The sequence below is a fragment of the Thamnophis elegans genome, chromosome 1 (assembly GCF_009769535.1).
Source record: "Thamnophis elegans isolate rThaEle1 chromosome 1, rThaEle1.pri, whole genome shotgun sequence".
Lineage (NCBI taxonomy): Eukaryota > Metazoa > Chordata > Lepidosauria > Squamata > Colubridae > Thamnophis > Thamnophis elegans.
This window is the reverse complement of record NC_045541.1, coordinates 132805063-132822522: the sequence shown is the minus strand read 5'-3', so window position 1 is coordinate 132822522 and position 17460 is coordinate 132805063. Positions and strand designations below refer to the sequence as shown.

General features: G+C 40.4%; 1 protein-coding gene across 3 annotated transcripts in view; it reads right to left on the bottom strand.

The window, feature by feature from the left end:
• Positions 1-1478: 1478 nt before the first annotated feature.
• The window catches only part of TMEM63C (transmembrane protein 63C), an 80736-nt gene continuing 64754 nt past the window's right edge, over positions 1479-17460 (bottom strand). For all 3 annotated transcript variants that reach the window (XM_032232092.1, XM_032232083.1, XM_032232099.1), the window contains 10 exons: positions 16482-16635; positions 13465-13571; positions 12284-12370; positions 11170-11235; positions 10848-11010; positions 9488-9593; positions 8181-8348; positions 6321-6436; positions 4136-4207; positions 1479-3838 (listed from right to left, as the gene is read on the bottom strand). In XM_032232092.1, the coding sequence (XP_032087983.1) occupies positions 3626-3838; positions 4136-4207; positions 6321-6436; positions 8181-8348; positions 9488-9593; positions 10848-11010; positions 11170-11235; positions 12284-12370; positions 13465-13571; positions 16482-16635 (1252 nt within the window). In that variant the 3' untranslated portion in view covers positions 1479-3625. The remainder of the gene's footprint in view (positions 3839-4135; positions 4208-6320; positions 6437-8180; positions 8349-9487; positions 9594-10847; positions 11011-11169; positions 11236-12283; positions 12371-13464; positions 13572-16481; positions 16636-17460) is intronic.

Genomic DNA, 17460 nt, shown 5'->3' with positions numbered 1-17460 from the left:
TGTAACTTGGAGGGTTTGAAAGCAGCTGGTTGAACTGGTGTCTTCTGCTTTTTTTAGGGTTAGTCCAATACACTTGAGAGTCCTCAAAGGAGGAGACTGAAAATGGGGTCAGTTTTTAGTCCCGGTCTTTATGACTAGTACAGTGAGCCCTACAAATGCAGAACATTGGTAAAATCCAGCAAGCAAATAAGCGATATGAACACTGCATACATAAGGATTGAGATTCAGACTTGGGGGTTGATGGATACTCTACAAAATACATACATCTGTATTTTCTTTATTGTAGCTGTTCCCCACTGAGTTATATTCCAAATATGAATGGGCTGAATTCCCAGCTAGTGTGTCACAATGCCAAGTCAAGAAAGGCTGATTTTAATGTACTTGCGCCCAAGCTAGGTGCCCAAGGTCATATAGGTAAAATTCAAGTAACATGTCCTACAGTAAGCCTGCCAATTCCTTGCAAATAAGAGTGCTTAGTTTATAAGAAGCAATCTTCTTCCTTTCAGGCCAACAGAAATTATGGTATTATGCCTACCATATTTAAATGGGTAAAAGGGCAGAAAGGGCAGAATTAAATCTTCCTTCTATAAATCCTCAGTTATCCTCAGGTACAATCCCCCCCCCTTTAAATGTAGCATAACTATTTGTAAGTGAAAATACACTTGCCATACAATATAGCCTTTGCCAATTTAACATAACACCCAATGGTTTTTTTTTTAATGAGGTTTGTATCAAGCTGCATGTGTAAAGTAGAGACAACTAATGTGTGCCTTTGGATGGGGCTGAATTCCACTTCCCAATGGGTCTAGACAGCATGACCAATTTGGAAAAATAATAACCATTATAGACCAATAACCTGTGGAGTGTCAAAGGTTACGGGCAATTCTGAAGTGTAGGATTGTACCATAATGGCAATCATTGGAGATTCTCAACAGCAATTCTCAGTGCTTTCAAAAGTATTCTTGTTTAAGAGTATTTTTAGGTGAAAATTTAATTTCTAAGGTTTATGTTTAGGATGCTTTTTTCTCTCTCTCTGCCCTAAACCAGCCTTGGTTTGTGCAAATCAAGCTTTCTTTTGAATTCTTGAATTGATCCAGCCTAAGTAGAGCAGCTAGACATAGTGTAAATCCACGATCCAAAAACTATGTCTTCTATTTGTCACTGTATAGTTCCTGTTTCCTTAAAAGTAAAGAAAGCCATGAATTATGAAATTCTTCCAAACACGATAATGTTAAATGATACTGGAAAGTCTGCTCCATTGCACAGATATTTACTGAGACAAAGAATATCCTTGGTGAAGCTCAGGAAAAAGGAACATTTCGGTTTCTGGTGAATTGCTGTTCTATACACAAACCAGCCACCTTTTAGTCCAGCGTTACAACATTACATTTTTCTGCTAATGTTTTACACATGTGGAGGCAGAAGGAGCATTATATGGCAGATTCTATGTCCTCCTTCTGAGTTTGTTTTCTTTCTGAACTTCTACTGAGCTCACCAGTCTCTTTTTCTCAGTGACAATATTTCTTCAGAGTTTGAATTCTGCTATCTCAGAAATGGCTGAAGAACATAAAAGTCCGGGGGGCTCTTCCATTGGAGAGAAATGGACTTGTCTGCTTATTAAACTGGACTTGAAAATGGACTTGACTGCTTTCTATTAAACTTGGAAGAGAAATCCACATTTAGTCAAATTTCTGTTTTCTGTCTTTTTGTTTCATTTACTATTGTAGAACAGGAAAACATTTATCAGGGAAAACCTGTTCAGCAGAGCAGTTTTGTACTATGCAGTGTGTTTTCTCCATTTATAACATCCATTAAGTTAGGAACATTTCACTTGCTTATTACTTACACGATTGATAATTACTCAAAAGCATAAGAATCCTGTGGGAAAAAAGAGGGTGGTGATTTTCGGCAAATCATCTATGAACTCCCCCTCTTACTTGCTCTTTAATAGCGTTACTCATCTCTCAGACATTTGCAGACTGCTCCACTGTAGGTCTTACAACAGTTTTCAAGAGAAAAGTGCACAATGCATTAGACTAGCAGAAGGTGCTGTGAGAAACAGTTGCCCAATGCAGTTTGAAGAACTTGTGTGTCTCCAGCTTCCAGTGTCCCTCACCTTCGATGATACTTTCTGGTTACATGTCTGCTGGAAGAAAGATACACAAATTCCTGACCATGATCTAGCTGGTTAATGTTTGAATGCAGTTTAACTAGAAGACAACTTGTATTATAGTGGTGGCTTTGAAACAAAACTGAATCATTCCCATGCGCATGTCTAAACAGAAAGCAATTCTGAAAAGCATATGTGTTATTTGGTTGTCTTCAAACTTTCCAAATCTAGGCATGTGACGACATGCCAGCTGGGGACTGGCAACCTCAAACATGCTGGTGCAAAAAAGGACAACGTGTTAATTAAGGACAGAGATTTCACCTCTGCCTGCCATTTCACTCCAGTGTCTACTATCAACTTAATGTCACCCTAGATGTGATTAGGAAACAGTTATGTGTTTAAATCTGGTTCTTCTTCAATTGTACAAATAAATTCCCTATTAAAGAAAAAATATGTGGTTGACATAAGCTAAACCTTTTAGTTTTCCTTAAATTGTCTGATAATCAATCTTTTCCTATCCCTGGTTTATAGGAAACTGGGAAAGATTTTTATACACATAGCTCTTAGCACTAGAAACCTCTTTTCCCCATCTCCCATACTGAAATCTGTTGTCGAACGAGGAATGAGGGAGTTTCCACCTCATTTGATCAAAAATAATGGAAAAATTGGAACTTGGCATTCATCTGCTTGCCAAGCCAGCAACTAGCCAAATGCAGGGCTAGAAAAACAGAGATAAGTTAGGCTCATCACTTCGACCAAATTAGCATGGGAAGTCTTTCTTAGAGGCAATGGATTTGGACAAAAGCAGTAACTGCAGCAGAAGCATTATCAGGAAATATAGGCCTTTGGTTCTGCAGCTGGCAATATACTGAGAGTTGCAGTGATCATGAATGTATATCCAAGGATGCTCAACATTCCATATGTCCTGACCTCTTTCACTACTGGTTTATCGAAAGGACTGCAGCCATTATGGACATTGCAAATCAAAATAGTCCTTTCTTCCTTTTTGCTGCTGTTGAGAACATTGCTCAAGCTAGAGAAATATTTTCATATGGCCAAAATATTTCTTTTTAAAAAGCAAAATAGTGGGGAGAAGAGAATATGCAACAACTGAGTATTCAGATGATTTACCCAGAAGACACAGAAAGAGCCAAGCAATGGCAGTCTGTCAACCTGGAGCAGAACAGAGGTGACATATAGAACATGCTGCCAAGCAGCTGGTGTATAGGGTAGAAATAACACTACCTCTTCAGAACATCTCAATAGTCTGTATCTGTGCTCAGCATCTCAGTGTTTTATATCCACCATTCTAACAGCATGACCAGAGATGTCAGGACTTAAAAAGGGCCCATCATCCATCTGCCTGACTGGTTCTGGTTACAACTTCAGATCTTTTCCCCAAACTATCTGGTATAGCATCTCAGGGAAATTTAGATTTTGGATTATGATGCTTCTTTCAAGCATTCTGAAGATTCAACACTTCTGTCTGTCCGTCTTTGGTTTGGCAGGACGAAATCAATGATAGTGAGTTTGGGTGTCCAGCAAGGGCCCGGTTCTATATTTGCCTTCTGTGTTTTCCAGTTCTTCTTCAAAACTTGGCAGGCCACCCTCCTCTATAGTCTCTGCTTGGTCCAGGTGGCTGCCCATCGTGCCATAAGACTGATGAGCTGGGGAGGCTGCTGGCGTAAGACTTAATTCTGGCTCTTGAAGCACAGTGGCCACAAACATCTGTAATGCAAAAAGTAAGACAGTTAAATTCTGGGGCTTTGAGCTTTCATTTCTTTGGCTAACAAAATAGGTCATTAATTCAATATAGATTCCCCCCCCTCCTTTCCAAGTTTGGCAATTTTGTATGGTGGCAATTATTGTTTGTGGCTTGTGAAGCATCTCTGGAACATTAAAAAACTTCGGGGGCACATACCTTGACAGGAATCTGTATAAGTGCAACTTAATAAATGCAACTGTCTGTTTAATTGCAACTACCATAGGCGTTTAGTACTTATGACAAATTATGAATGTACTTACATTTGAATTGGGGGTGGAAGAGATGCTACTTGTTTCTGTATCATTGAAAGCTCCCTCAGACTGTTCTGACATCTGTTTGCAGATGGAGAAGAATGTAAGTTGGATGTAAGATAAAAAGAAATAATGTTTGTTCTGTTTGGAAGTCCCTCTGCACATATAAACAATCTTAGAATTAAAATTGAGTGTGATTAAATAATGAAATTCAATCCCAGAATGCTTGATTAATCCAATATTTTCCATCTATATTTCCAGCTGACACCTTGGAAGGATGGGAGGCTGAGTCAGCCTTGAGCCTGGTGACATTCAAACTGCCAAATTGAGGCAGCTAGCAGTCAGCAGAAATAGTCTGCAGTACTGCATTCCAACCACTGCCCCACTTCGGCTCATACTTAGCCAGAAGATGCAGGATAATTTCTGAAACTGATGGCAACATTTTCTTCTGAGACTCTGCTGCTTTAGCATTAATTTAGTCTCCCCTTACATGAGACAGTCCAGATGTGTTCAGACTACCAGATCTCCAGTCACCATGGCTGTTGGCCATGTTGGGAGGAACTTGGAAAATTCTTCCAACTTTTCTATTGAAATACTGCAGGATGGATGCTACTACACTAGACTGCTGATCAAACTTAAGGAGCATCACCTTTAACAAGAAGTTACACATGCAGCCCTTTCTCAATCCCTATAAGCAGAGCATGAGCACCTGAGATTTGTGTTCTTTGGAATACCCCTTTGGACAAAAAATTGCATGTCAGGTATAGGCAATTTCTGAAGGTTTGGATAACTAGAGTAGACCATATGTTGTCACTGGAAGGAACAGGACTAATTTCTTGGTCCCCTTGGCAGTGGGGATGTGAAATGGAATAGGATAGAATAATAATAGAGTTGGAAGGGACCTAGGAGACCTTCTAATCCAATCATTTGGGCACTTAAGAACTTCTGCCCCAGAGCAATTATTTGAAAAGAAGTTAAAAATTACTAATTTTTCCATTGAGTTTGGCCAGCACATTTCAGGTGTTGGGGACGATGTGTGACACACAGTATATATATTGCATTAATCCACAATCTGATTCATTTCATTTTGGATTAGTATGTTATAGGAGTTCAGCTACTTGTGTTTTAATCAAATAACCATGGTTAATATGTGAACTCACTTAGATTCGAATTTCTACTAATTCATGACACTTACGAGTTTTAATGATAAACTGCCTCACAAAAATAGTTGTGAGGAAGAAATGGGGCTGGACAATCATTGGTATGTTGCATTCTAAACCTCTGATAAACAAAGAAGATAAACAGAATGGAAGAAGAAAGCGCATGTTAACCACATTTGGGAGAAAAAGTATCTATTTTAGGAATACTACACTGACTTGAAATTTAAAAAGAAAACTTGTGTGTGATTCAATCTATGCTTTATGCAGTATGGCAAAAATAATGTATAGAAAACGAATATAGCCAAAAAGGAATGCTAGAAGGTAAACAATCCAGAAATTTCCCATAGAAACAGTAATGCCTATTGACTTACACATTTAGACAAGTCTGATACTTTATATCAAACTTTTTATAATTACTTTTTGTAATTAGCTGGAACTCCATTAACTTTCTGAGATGTTGGGAACCACGAAGTTACAAGAAAAACAATTGTTTGAACTTTTGACAATTTCACTGAGAACATCAAAAATTGCTTCTTAGAACGGAAACGGTAGGAGTTCTGGACCTGTAGGCGCTTTTCTGTCTTTAAAGATTTTTATCATCAATGTGTCATTTGGCATAAATCTGTTAATAGTGGATTTCTAACTTTTTAGGAATAGATGGGGCATTCATCCCAGAACTGCATTATAGGAAAACCGAGGGGGAAAAGCAGGGGGAGAATAGTTATAAAATAATAGTTAGCTATGTAATATTACATCCAGAAATTAAAATTAGAACCATGTCTTCATGCTTTGCCTCTCTAGTAGCAACTGGTCACAATGTTAAGAAACAGCCCCAAAGATCCAATATTATGTCAGCTGATTTCCACTTGCACAATAAAAGTTTCCTTTGTTTTTCTCCTTCTTTCATGTCTCACCAAATTTGCTCCAGAGATACTCTCAAGTTCTGGAATAGATTTGGGACTGTGGTGGGAAAGAAAGACTGATCCATGAAGGTGTCCTATTGAATACAAGCCAAGAAATGAGTGCACTGTTACCTGATAACTGGAAGGTTTCCTTGGATGAAACTTCTTCAGGCACAGACCAAAGAAGGAAAAGGGAATGCAGCAGAGAAGAACCACACAGGTGAAAATAGTGATAGGACGAACAGAACCTACAGCATTAGGGAAGAGAGAAACAGATTGGCACAATGCACCCATTCTCACTTCCTCTTCTACCTACAGTTCATGGTAGACTTGCAGCTGGGAGCCCAGGGGCCTTTTGTGTTAGGAAGAAAGTTCATCCCATCTGCAAGATCTACATGCCTCTGATTATTGCTTCTAAAATTAACCTTTGAGGAATGATTATTACCTCCCTATTCTGTACAAACCTGCCAAGGGTACAAATTGATGTACCACTTTAAATATGCCTTTCATATGCTCAGGTATGACTATTATACCATTTAAGAAGTAGTGCTTCCTTCTGCACCACAGTGCCATTCTAGCTGCTCACTAAAATGAGCTGCGAAAGGACAGATCAGTTGTGTTCCCATTTCCCCCAATTCCCAATAAACTATTTGAAATGCAAACTTGTAGACCTCACTTAAAGGTGCACGTATGCTGTGGACTTATTAGGGATTTCTAGATCTAAACATTTGGCAGTAGTCCTCATTTAGCAACCACACTTGGCAACAGCAATTCAGTCATTAAATAATTTAGTTGCTAGTGAAACTGCAGTTGTGCTAATGATCCACCTTGGCTTTCCTTTGCTTTTCAGATCTGCAATGGTTGTAAATGCGAGGATTGATTATAAAGTTACTTTTTTTTCATCACTGTTGTAATTGCAAATGGTCTCTAAATGAGGCAGTCACTAAAGAAGGACTGCCAGTATATTAGAAGTAAAGTAGTGGAAATATGCTGTATGCTTCTGAGAATCTTCCCTTTTCCCCCAATACTTTACACTGGCTTCCCTTCTGCATTTTCTGTACAAACGCTAAATTTCATTGCTATGAGCCCTCAAGCCCAACCCAAGACAACAGGATGCTTAGTTTTGGACCACCTCAGATGCTGCTGACTTGCGTGCTCCTTTTTGTGCTTCAGAGAGTTGATTTTGGTCCAGGGTTATGCTAGCCACTCTGGCTCTTTAAAAGCCAAAGTTGTGTGTAACAGTCTTAATGACAACTAGGGAGTGTCATCCCTGAGAAGCTTACTTAAATCACATTTCTGGCCCAGGCTTGGGTTTCTTTTATCTGACCACTGACTTGGCTGTGGTTCTTTCTCCTCTTCCTCAAGGTTATTCCTAGTGCCAATTACAGCATGCCATGAAGAACACGAGAAATGAATGATGCAGCTCTGTGCCAAATTACATGCATGAATTTCCCTTTAACTCAAGTGCTATCTAATTGTCAATTGCCTTAATTCATTTTGGGATCAGTTGTGCAATGTATGTGCAGTTTCCTGTAATAGCAGGAGATCATCTTTTTCACCACCAAGTCCACAGAGACTATTCAGTTTTTGGCATATGCATATTAACATGTATCTGGCATGAACTCCTTACATTTTCAACGTGTGTGAAATGATAGCTGGTGAATTGCCACCTTAGTTCTAAACCACTAATATAGAAAAACTGAAGAGTTTCCAGTCTCAGATGTATAACAATCATAACTCTGGATTCATAGTATCAAGAGGTCCAAGAGCTTAGCTGTAATAGTCCCACCTAAATAACAGAGCCAACCATTGACTTGAGGGCTTTTCCATCTTGCTTTTCTCCAGCTGAATTGACTCTAATTCTCCATATTTTCCAAGCAGTTTAGCTAGAATGGCAGTCCCATAAATTGGAGGATACAAGATTGGAGACAGTTGGTGTAAGCTAACTAACCCAAGTACAGCTCACGGAAGGCTCAATGAAACTTCACTTGCCTAGACGCAGAATGGAGAAGAAGAGCAGCCAAAACATGCAGAGAATGGGCGCTGTCACCACCTGGTTTACTGCTGCCAAATGGATGCGGTGGTTCAGCCTGGTAGGGATGTAGACGTAGTAAATATTGTAGCGGTCAACCATGTGCTTCAGTAGCATGTACAGCAAACCTGGGTGAATAGAGATGGAAGAATTGGGGCATGGAGAATGGCCATTTGGAGGAGACAGCAATAGCTGGGAGGATGAGAATAACAGGAACTCATTCCATTATGTGGCACTAGGGATTCGAACCGCTGTCCTTTCTGATTGACAAGCTCAGTGTCTCAACCACTGAGCCACCACATCCCTATTGTACAAACTCTGCTTGCATGCAAAGGATTTATTCATTAGTGACATTTGAAAGATTATCAAGGAATTGTGCAGGAAAAATAATCTTGAGTAAAGGACTCCAACAGTTGTATTATACTCTATCAACAACAACATCCTCATCTTGTATTTCTGTTCTGTAAACTCTTCTCTTGCATAAGAATCCATTCCATGGGGTCAATTATATCAATAATCAGGGACAGCCTAGAGAATATGATAAATTTGTGGTTTCATGCTTGCATTTTTATTTATTTCCTATTAGGACTTTTGTTTTAGATTAATATCAAAGGAGGAAGAATTTACCTGTTTCTTGCTCTACCTTGCAAAAATAACAATCCTGTCCCTCCAAGCCCATTAAAACTATTATAGAAATAGCTATTTTTTCATAGCAAATAGCAATTCTGGAGTAGGATAGGCTATCAGAAAAATGGCATAGAGAGAAAGGGTAGCAGAAAACTCCCTGTTCCAATCATATCTCCTGTGGCTTAAAAAAGGTGTAAAAGGTATAAATGTCAGCAAACAGAAATCCAGCAATGTGTTTCTTAATAGCATATTTTAAAATTATTGCAATGTATTGAAATCCCACTTTTTGCCCTAAATAATTCTTATTTGGAGAAATTACTGCTACTTAGCTATCATTTCTATATTATTTTGTACATCATTTCACAAGGCTACTGTCTATTAGAAATAAACAGGATAAAGTACATTTCACTGCTTTTCTATTTTATAGGCCAACAGGTCTCTACAACAATAGCTGTTTGATTCCATTTACAGAAATCCATTAAGAGAGATCATCCCAAAGGCCGACAAGAGCCATGGCTTGTATTTGTTTGTTTTATAGTGGTTTGTTTTATTGCCTTAAATTGCAATCAGCCAGGCTACAGACCTACAAAGATGTTATTGGCAACAGCAGGAATTTTGGAGAAATTGTGTATCTACTTACCAAAGGGGACAATAATGGGGCAGGTGATACTATATGTCATCACTACAGCAAATATGCAGCAAGTCCAGGCATACTCCAGTCCAAACTGGAACTCATAGGCTTGATTCTGGGGAGGGAAAACACAGTAGCCCAGCTTACCTTTAATTTTATTATGCATGAAGATAAATGAATGGTGATGGGATGGGAGAGCAGTCTCAAGGTCCTGGGCTTTATTCACTGTGGCCAACTAGCCACTGCCAAATTGTTATGGCCAACTTACCGCAGCCAATTTGTCGCAGGACAGCTTGCTATACCCAACTGGCCATGGGACAATTCGCTGCAGGACAAAAGTTACACTAGTATGGTGGAATGGAAGCATTAAGGAAAGGATCAAAAGGAGGGACAGAACGAAATGTGAATGACAAAAATTAGAATATTTTTTATTTATTTTAAATAAATACATTGAAATTGTCAAACTGTCAAATTGTCCTGCGGCGAACTGGCCTGTGGCAAGTTGGCAGTGGTGAGTTATCCTGCAGCAAGTTAGGCATGGTGAGTTGGCTGCAGCGAGCTGCCCCATTCCGGGGGTCCTGTACGCAGCTAATTTTCTTTATGCAGAGTTTACCCTTTTGTCAGGTGACAACTTTCACACAACTTTAAAAAAATGTTTTTTAGTAATTTCACAAGATTTCAATAATTTAAGTATACATTTTAAATTATTTAATTTTAGGGGGATCCAGAAATACTATCTAGGATAGAGGGAGGGATTTGTGGATATTGACTGGCACGTATTATCAACTCTTGATAACAACTCTGTTATTAAACCATTTCAAAATCACAGCTCTTAATGGTTTACAATGAAAAACAAATAAGCCTAACTTCTTCACTGAACAAACTATGTATGACTCCATGCCTTCCCTAAGCCAAACTTGCTTGAAAGGTAGTTCTTGTGAATTGTATCATATCATTGCTAAACTCATGCCCAAAACTAAAGTAGGATGTTTCTGTTCATAGTTTGAATCATGCTACAAAGATTGCGTTGCAATAATGCTAATCCATGATGGGAGAGGCCAGATACATCTTGCTAAGACATAAACAATGCACTAGTGGCTTAACATTATGTTTGAATAAGAAGGGGAATTTACTGGGCTAAAGAAAACAAGCCATGACTAAACACTGCCTGCTTTCAAACATTTCATGAGGTTCTTGCTCCATAAAAACTCTCATTGTTTCACTAGGTGAAATCTAGAGATTTACGGTACAATTTTAAAGAGTATTGCTGGATATAATCTATTTGTACATAATCCTAGTCACTCAGGTTACATAGGCTTCTAATCCTACAAGCAAGGTTTCAAATGTCCAAAATAAAAACCCAGCAGACCCGCTTGATGTGGAGGCGCTCAGGTTCAGATTTAGCAAAGCAGAGCCTCGTGGCATAGACAATGAGCCCAGGGATTCGCAACAGTTCCATGGCTGTCCCAATCAGGCTGGAAGTGACAACATAGTTGACAAAGAAAGCTCCATTATCAGGGAGAAAAACACACCTGCATTAAAAAAAAATCCAGGAAAGTGTGCATAAGAAACAGAGAAAGAGACAGCATAATATAACAGAAGTATATCCTGAGAAAGGCCATATGCAGTCTTCACAAATTAAAATTGGTGACCCATCTGGCAACATACTCAAAATGTTCAGTAATACTTACTGAAATTTTATCTGTGCTTGATCCACAAAGTGAGTGTCAAACAGCCACCGAAAGAAGAGATCCAAACTGGGAAGGGGAAACAAAGAAAAACAGCAAGGATCATAAGGTTGTTACATTTTTTAAACAAATACTCACACCTGAACCCTGCTGGTTCAATAGAAATGGGGCATATTTCAGTTTATGCAGCTTGAGGATGGGAACAATTTCTTCAGTGAGGTGCAACCAAGCTAATTTAACCCTTTTCAATTAGCGAAAGCAGACATGACGTTGTGGTCAAAGGAAAGGTAGCAATTAATATTTCAGTGCAGGAAGATGCAGTTCTTACAAATGTGAAAGAACAGGTGGGACAACTGGGGGATGAGTGAGTTTGTGGAGATGGTGTGAAGCAGCCTCTCTTCTCATTGTAAAAGACCTTCATCTCTAACACAGCACAATATCAGAACGAATCTGACAGTGCCTTTTCAGACTACAAATTTTATTAAAAGGTAAATGCTGTCATGCTATTGAACAGATGTTTCAAGTTAAAATAATATCAACGGCTAATTTGGAAACTTGAACAAACCCATTGAATATCTACATGAACTATTCCTATGAGACAGTGTTAATTATTTAGCTTATCTATTAACAAAATCATACTGGAACATTTTGCCTGTCTGCATACCCAGTCAAGGATGTGAACAATTTAGGGAAGGCCACCGAGCTATGAAGGATTGGTTTAATACTATGTGAGGAATGAAACTGCAGGAAGGACAAGCCCACATCTTTTGTAGGCAAACATGACTGGAACAGTTTTATTTCTGTTAAGCCCATCTGAAACCACACTCCATTACAGTGTAAGTAATGTGTCCATAACAATAAACCCTTGTCTGAAACTACCCATTAAAGTACTGCCCAGCTAATTTAATAATATGTAATTTGATATGGGCACTATATCAAAGAGGTGAGGAGACAATTATCAGGAGGAGGGTCTGCATCCAGGGCCAACCAACACATTACCCTTACCACCACACTCAGCTTAGTGCTTTAAAAAAAACACCCAGTTCCATTGTATTAACATGAGCTATTCCTAATGAAAACCAGATCAATATGGAGCATTTGCAATTTTTCTCTTTACCTGGTCAGTCCAAGTGAAGGTAAGATGATAACCATAAATACCAGAAAGAAATAACACTTGTGCATTGTGATCTGATTTTCACCTGACCTAAAGGAAACAAAAATGCATTTATTTGGGAGATGGAGGGAGAGCAGCAGCTTCAAAAAGAGGAGAGGATTTAAAATGTTACACCAGTGGTTCTCAACCTGTGGGTCGGGATCCCTTTGGGGGTCGAATGACCCTTTCACAGGGGTCGCTTAAGACCATCGGAAAACACATATTTTCGATGGTCTTAGGAACTGAGACATCAATTTTATGGTTGGGGTTCACCACAACATGTGGAACTGTATTAAAGGGTCACGGCATTGGGAAGGTTGAGAACCACTGTGTTACACCATCAATAAAATGTTCCAAAATGTTTTCACTAGAAAATTGTCACTAATAAGCATTTGTGCCTATTTGCCTTTCCTGAGTTAATTTTGGTTAAACAATTTTGTTTTGCTTACTTTTTGTTCTAAAACACGGGTGTCAAACTCAAGGCCCACCGGACAGATCCGGCCCACAGGGTGCTTAGATCTGGCCCATGGGGTTGCCCTGGAAACAGCAAAGGACCGGCCTCTGGTGCCTTTGCCAGCAAAAACAGGCTTCCAATCTTCGTTTTCGGCTGGAATGGCCTCCTGCAACTCTCTGCCAGGAAAAAGGGAGCTTGGGAGGGCCGCATGCAGCCCTCCTGAGCTCCATTTTCCCTGGCAGAGGGTTGCAGGCTGCCCAGCTGAAAATGAAGATTGAGAGCCTGTTTTTACTGGCAGAGCGCACAGGCCACCACAGGCACCCTTGACACGAGTGATATCAAGATGGCCACACACACCCTGCCCTCCCCGCAAGGTCAAACACTACCCTGATGCAGCCCTCAATGAAATCGAGTTTGACACCCCTATTCGAGAAGGAGGCCACAGTTCCCAGAAAGGAAGACTGAGTCACAGAAATAAAGTAAATGCCTCAATGCTGAGTAAGAAAAGGTTTATTCAGAATGTTTCCAAATATAGGTGCAATGGAAATATGACAAAAATTAAATCAAAGCAATAAATATCTGGATCCTCTGTGCCCCCTAAATGTTTTATCATTTTTTTTTTACTCATTGCCATGGCAAGGTAGATTCCCAGAGAAACTCTGGAAATGTAGCAAAAGGAAAATGGAATTACCTTGTCCAATGTGACTCGAAGAAAGATGAGTAGTACACAATGAAAGGCAGAAACACAGAAAAAGCCCACAGCAGCAGAGTGGGGAAGAATTGAGTCACAATAGGGTTCTGGAAGGTGAGAGAAAAAGGGGATAAGTCGAGTGTTTTTCCAAAACAGGATGCCAGGCCTGGAAGCCATCTTTTGCATTGGGCCTTCAGGCCTGCTACATTTAATGCTGTGGGGAAATGGGAGGGGGGGATTACATGGAGTATGGGAGATATATAGTCATAACAACATTCCTTTCTCAGAGAGTCAAGGACATCTTGCCTTGCATCTGAAATGGTGTGACTGGGAGGCATCTCCAGTTGGGACTGGGCCTTATTGGACCATGTGATGGACATGAGAGTGCTGGGCAGGGTCTTGAACTTTCAACTGGGTGGGGAAAACCTGAAAGCTTTCAGATTCGGGTTTTCCCAGATGTGCCAATATGACATCTTTAATCAAAGGGAACTGAGGAAACTCAAGCCTCAGAGTCTTCTTTTGTTAGGGGCGTTACTTGGAATCCTGATGCAGGAACTTTTTCTCCATATAACCTCCAAGAAAGTTCTAAGAAGTATTCTTTCTTTTGCTTGGTAGCTCAGCCTGAGCTTCTTTTCTTCCTTTGTTTCTGGTTTGAAGATTACAATTAATGAGGTTTGATTTATTGGAATATTTTGAAGTGGAAAATGTTCTGATGAAATTAAACTAGTTGTCACAGACTCTAACATGCGTAGAGAAAAATGTAATCTTGTACCACAATGTTTTGTTTGCACTGGAAAATGTTCTGATCAGTAACATCTGTCTTCATGTTATTTGCTATGTTGCTATATTCTGAATAAATAAAGTTGCCTAACAGTACAGTGGTACCTTGGTACTCATCATTCACTGGTTCTGGGAGGTATGATGAGTACCAAAAATGATGAGTGCCAAATAAGTTTTCCCCCCATAATGAATAATGTAGTGAGCCACAAGGTAGCCAACACTGACAAGTTCCAGCTTGTGTTCTGAGTATCAGACAAACAATGACTATCAGGACAAATTTTTTTGCATCCAAACACCAAATTTGATGGGTTTCCAAACAGTTGAGTACCAAGGTATCACTGTATTTGCAATTGATATCCATTTCTTATTAAAGAACTTTCAAAATGAGATTCCTTAAAAAAAAAAACCTAACCACTGGAAAATTCCATTGTTTCTATTTTAAAACATGACCAGACCCAATTCGATGACTATTTTTACCACAGTCATTAAGCAAATCCAGCTTTCCCAATTGACTTTCCTTGTCGGAAGCTGGCAGGGGAAGGTCATAAAGCAGGATCACATGACTGTGAGACATGGCAACCATCATAAATATATGCAAGTTGTCATGTACGTAAATTACACGAGGAAGATGCTGTAACGATCGTAAGTGTGAGGACCAGTTATGCATCTCTGATTTTAGCATTGTCGGAATTTTGAACAAATGGTTGTAAGTCAAAGACTACCTATAACTGTGATGCAATAGAGGCAAATTCAGGAGGAAAGGATGAGAATTAGATTCACACTGAATAGTTTCGGTCACAGCTCTTTCTTTCTTTCTTTCCATACAGGAGGAGATCACATATATCAGTGATGGCTAACCTTTTTTGGCTTGGGTGCCAAAAGTGTGCATATGTGCATGTGCCCATGTGCCAACACCCATAATTTAATGCCCCCTTGCACTCCCCCGAGCATGTGCGCATCCCCCCCGCTTCTCCCCCATGCATGCCCCCATGATCCCACCTGATTTGGGGCCTAGCAGGCTCCGGATGCTTTCCTGAAGCCTGGGGGTAGGGCAAAATGGCCTCCCTGGGCCCCCTGGAGGCCCTCTAAAAGCTGGAAATGGATCATTTCCGAACTTCCAGTAGGTACGCTGGGTCCGTTTTTTGCCTTCCCCAGGCTCTGGAGACTTTCCTGAAGTCTGGGGAGGGTGAAAATGGCTTCCCCTGGCCCTCTGGAAGGCCGAAAGTCAGCTGGCCATCACGCACAGCTGGATCTGACCCTAGGGCAACAGCTCGCAGGCCCGCAGATATGGCTCTGCCTGCCACCTGGGTATGCGCGCCATAGGTTCGCCATCACGAACATATACTATTCCAACAGTACATTCATTATTAAGTCATTCTGCTACTCTAAACTAAAGTTATAGCCTGCATTGAAGAGGCAGCATCAAGTTTCTAAATCAGGATAATCTTTCTGACTCTTTGGCGCTCAACTGCTCAGGTGGAAACATAAGAGTGAGCCTCTGTGTTCACGCATACCTCTATGCACTATACTACACACACCCCTGCAGGGCTTGGTTGGGGGAAGAGAAAAAGCAAATTTTCCTCCTTTGTAGTGAGGGACAAGTCACGAGATCTTTCTTCATCCTAGCCACCCCATTTGTAGCTCACCAGTTTTCTGCTCTAAGCTGTGTGTGTGTGTGTGTGTGTGGGTGGGGCGGCAGAATTCTACTTCTTGAGAAAGTAATCAGTAAGGGAAGCTATGGAGCTTTCTCCTTCCTTCCAGTGGTAATAAACCTAGTGCTAATTGCCATTTTCCTATCCCTACAAGCAGCACAGATTAGTGGCAATACTAATTTGTTCCTCACTTGTGAACTGATCAGGATGTTCAGCTGATCCTGGGAGAAGGAGAAGCTACTCTATAGACTCCATGCTTTGTATCTAAAGGTTCTTTAGTTCCCATTTGGAGATTTAATTATTTACAATTCTATACATTTTTGACCTCCTGCAGTGCCTTATTGTCTTGAATGCTGCTGGTGACCTCTTGGACAGAGTTGTCCACCCAGGCAGAATTTAATTATTAAAAAATCTTGCTAGTGCAATTATCACTGTCTACCTAGCAGGTAAGTGAGTAGGATCACATGGATGTGGAATGAGGATAAGCATGGCGTAAGAAGACCCAAAGGACTGGGAGTGAGATGTTATCCTGCCTGAAATCAGGCTTCAGGGTCAGTAAGGATAGACTACAACTCTGCTATGCACCTTAAGGCTCTCCACAGGCCGTGTAACGTTGAACATGTCCATGGTGTTCACGATGATGGCTGGAGTAGTGAGGAAGAAGAGGAGGAGGAAAAGGCAAATGTTGAGCAGGATAAATTTCACCCACCACAAAGGACCACCAATAGATAAATTCTCCCTGTGAGAAAGAAAGCAGAGGTTTTGGTTATGTGCAACTAAGGCACGGAAACAATATCAATACGTTAGGGCTTGACTCGAATAAAGGTTCCACCACCTGTCCTTTTGGGACTTGTACATAGATCACAATACACATTTAAAAACTACAAATTGTGCACTTGAAAATTTATAATCTTTCACAACAAATTGGGACTAGATGACTTCTTCTGAATTACTTATTGTTTCTCTTTTTAAACTAGTCTGAGGGCAAAATTTGTTTATGCACAGTATTTTTTGGACTATAAGACACACAAAATTTGAAGAGGTAATTTTTTTAAAAAAGTGTTTGCCCTCCCTGGCCCTCAGAAGTATTCTCCAGGCCTCCCAAACCCTCTGCATGGCCCATTTTTTTGTGAAAAAGGTGCATGCAAAGAGTTTGAGAGGCCTGCAAAGTGCTCCTGGGGGCCGGGGAGGGCAAAAAATGCAACACTGGGGGTGGAGAGGTGGGAGGCAAAAAACAGGGCCTGCAGAGGGGGGGGGCTGTAGAGTGCTCCTGGAGTGCTGGGAAGGGCAAAAAGTGACCTGTTTTTTTTACAAAAACGGGCACGTTTTGTGCAATATAAGGGGCATGCAGAGAGTTTGGAAGGCCTGCAGAGGGCTCCCGGGGGCTTGGGAAGGCAAAAACAGCCCTGCTTTTGTAAAAAAAAAAAAAAAAAAAAAGGCTCATTTTTTGCTAGTTTTTGCCCTTCCCGGCCCCCAGGAGCAGTTTGCAGGCCTCCCAAACCCTCTGTACGTCCATTTTTGTGAAAATGGGATGAACAGGGGGGTGGGGATTTCAGGAGGCCAA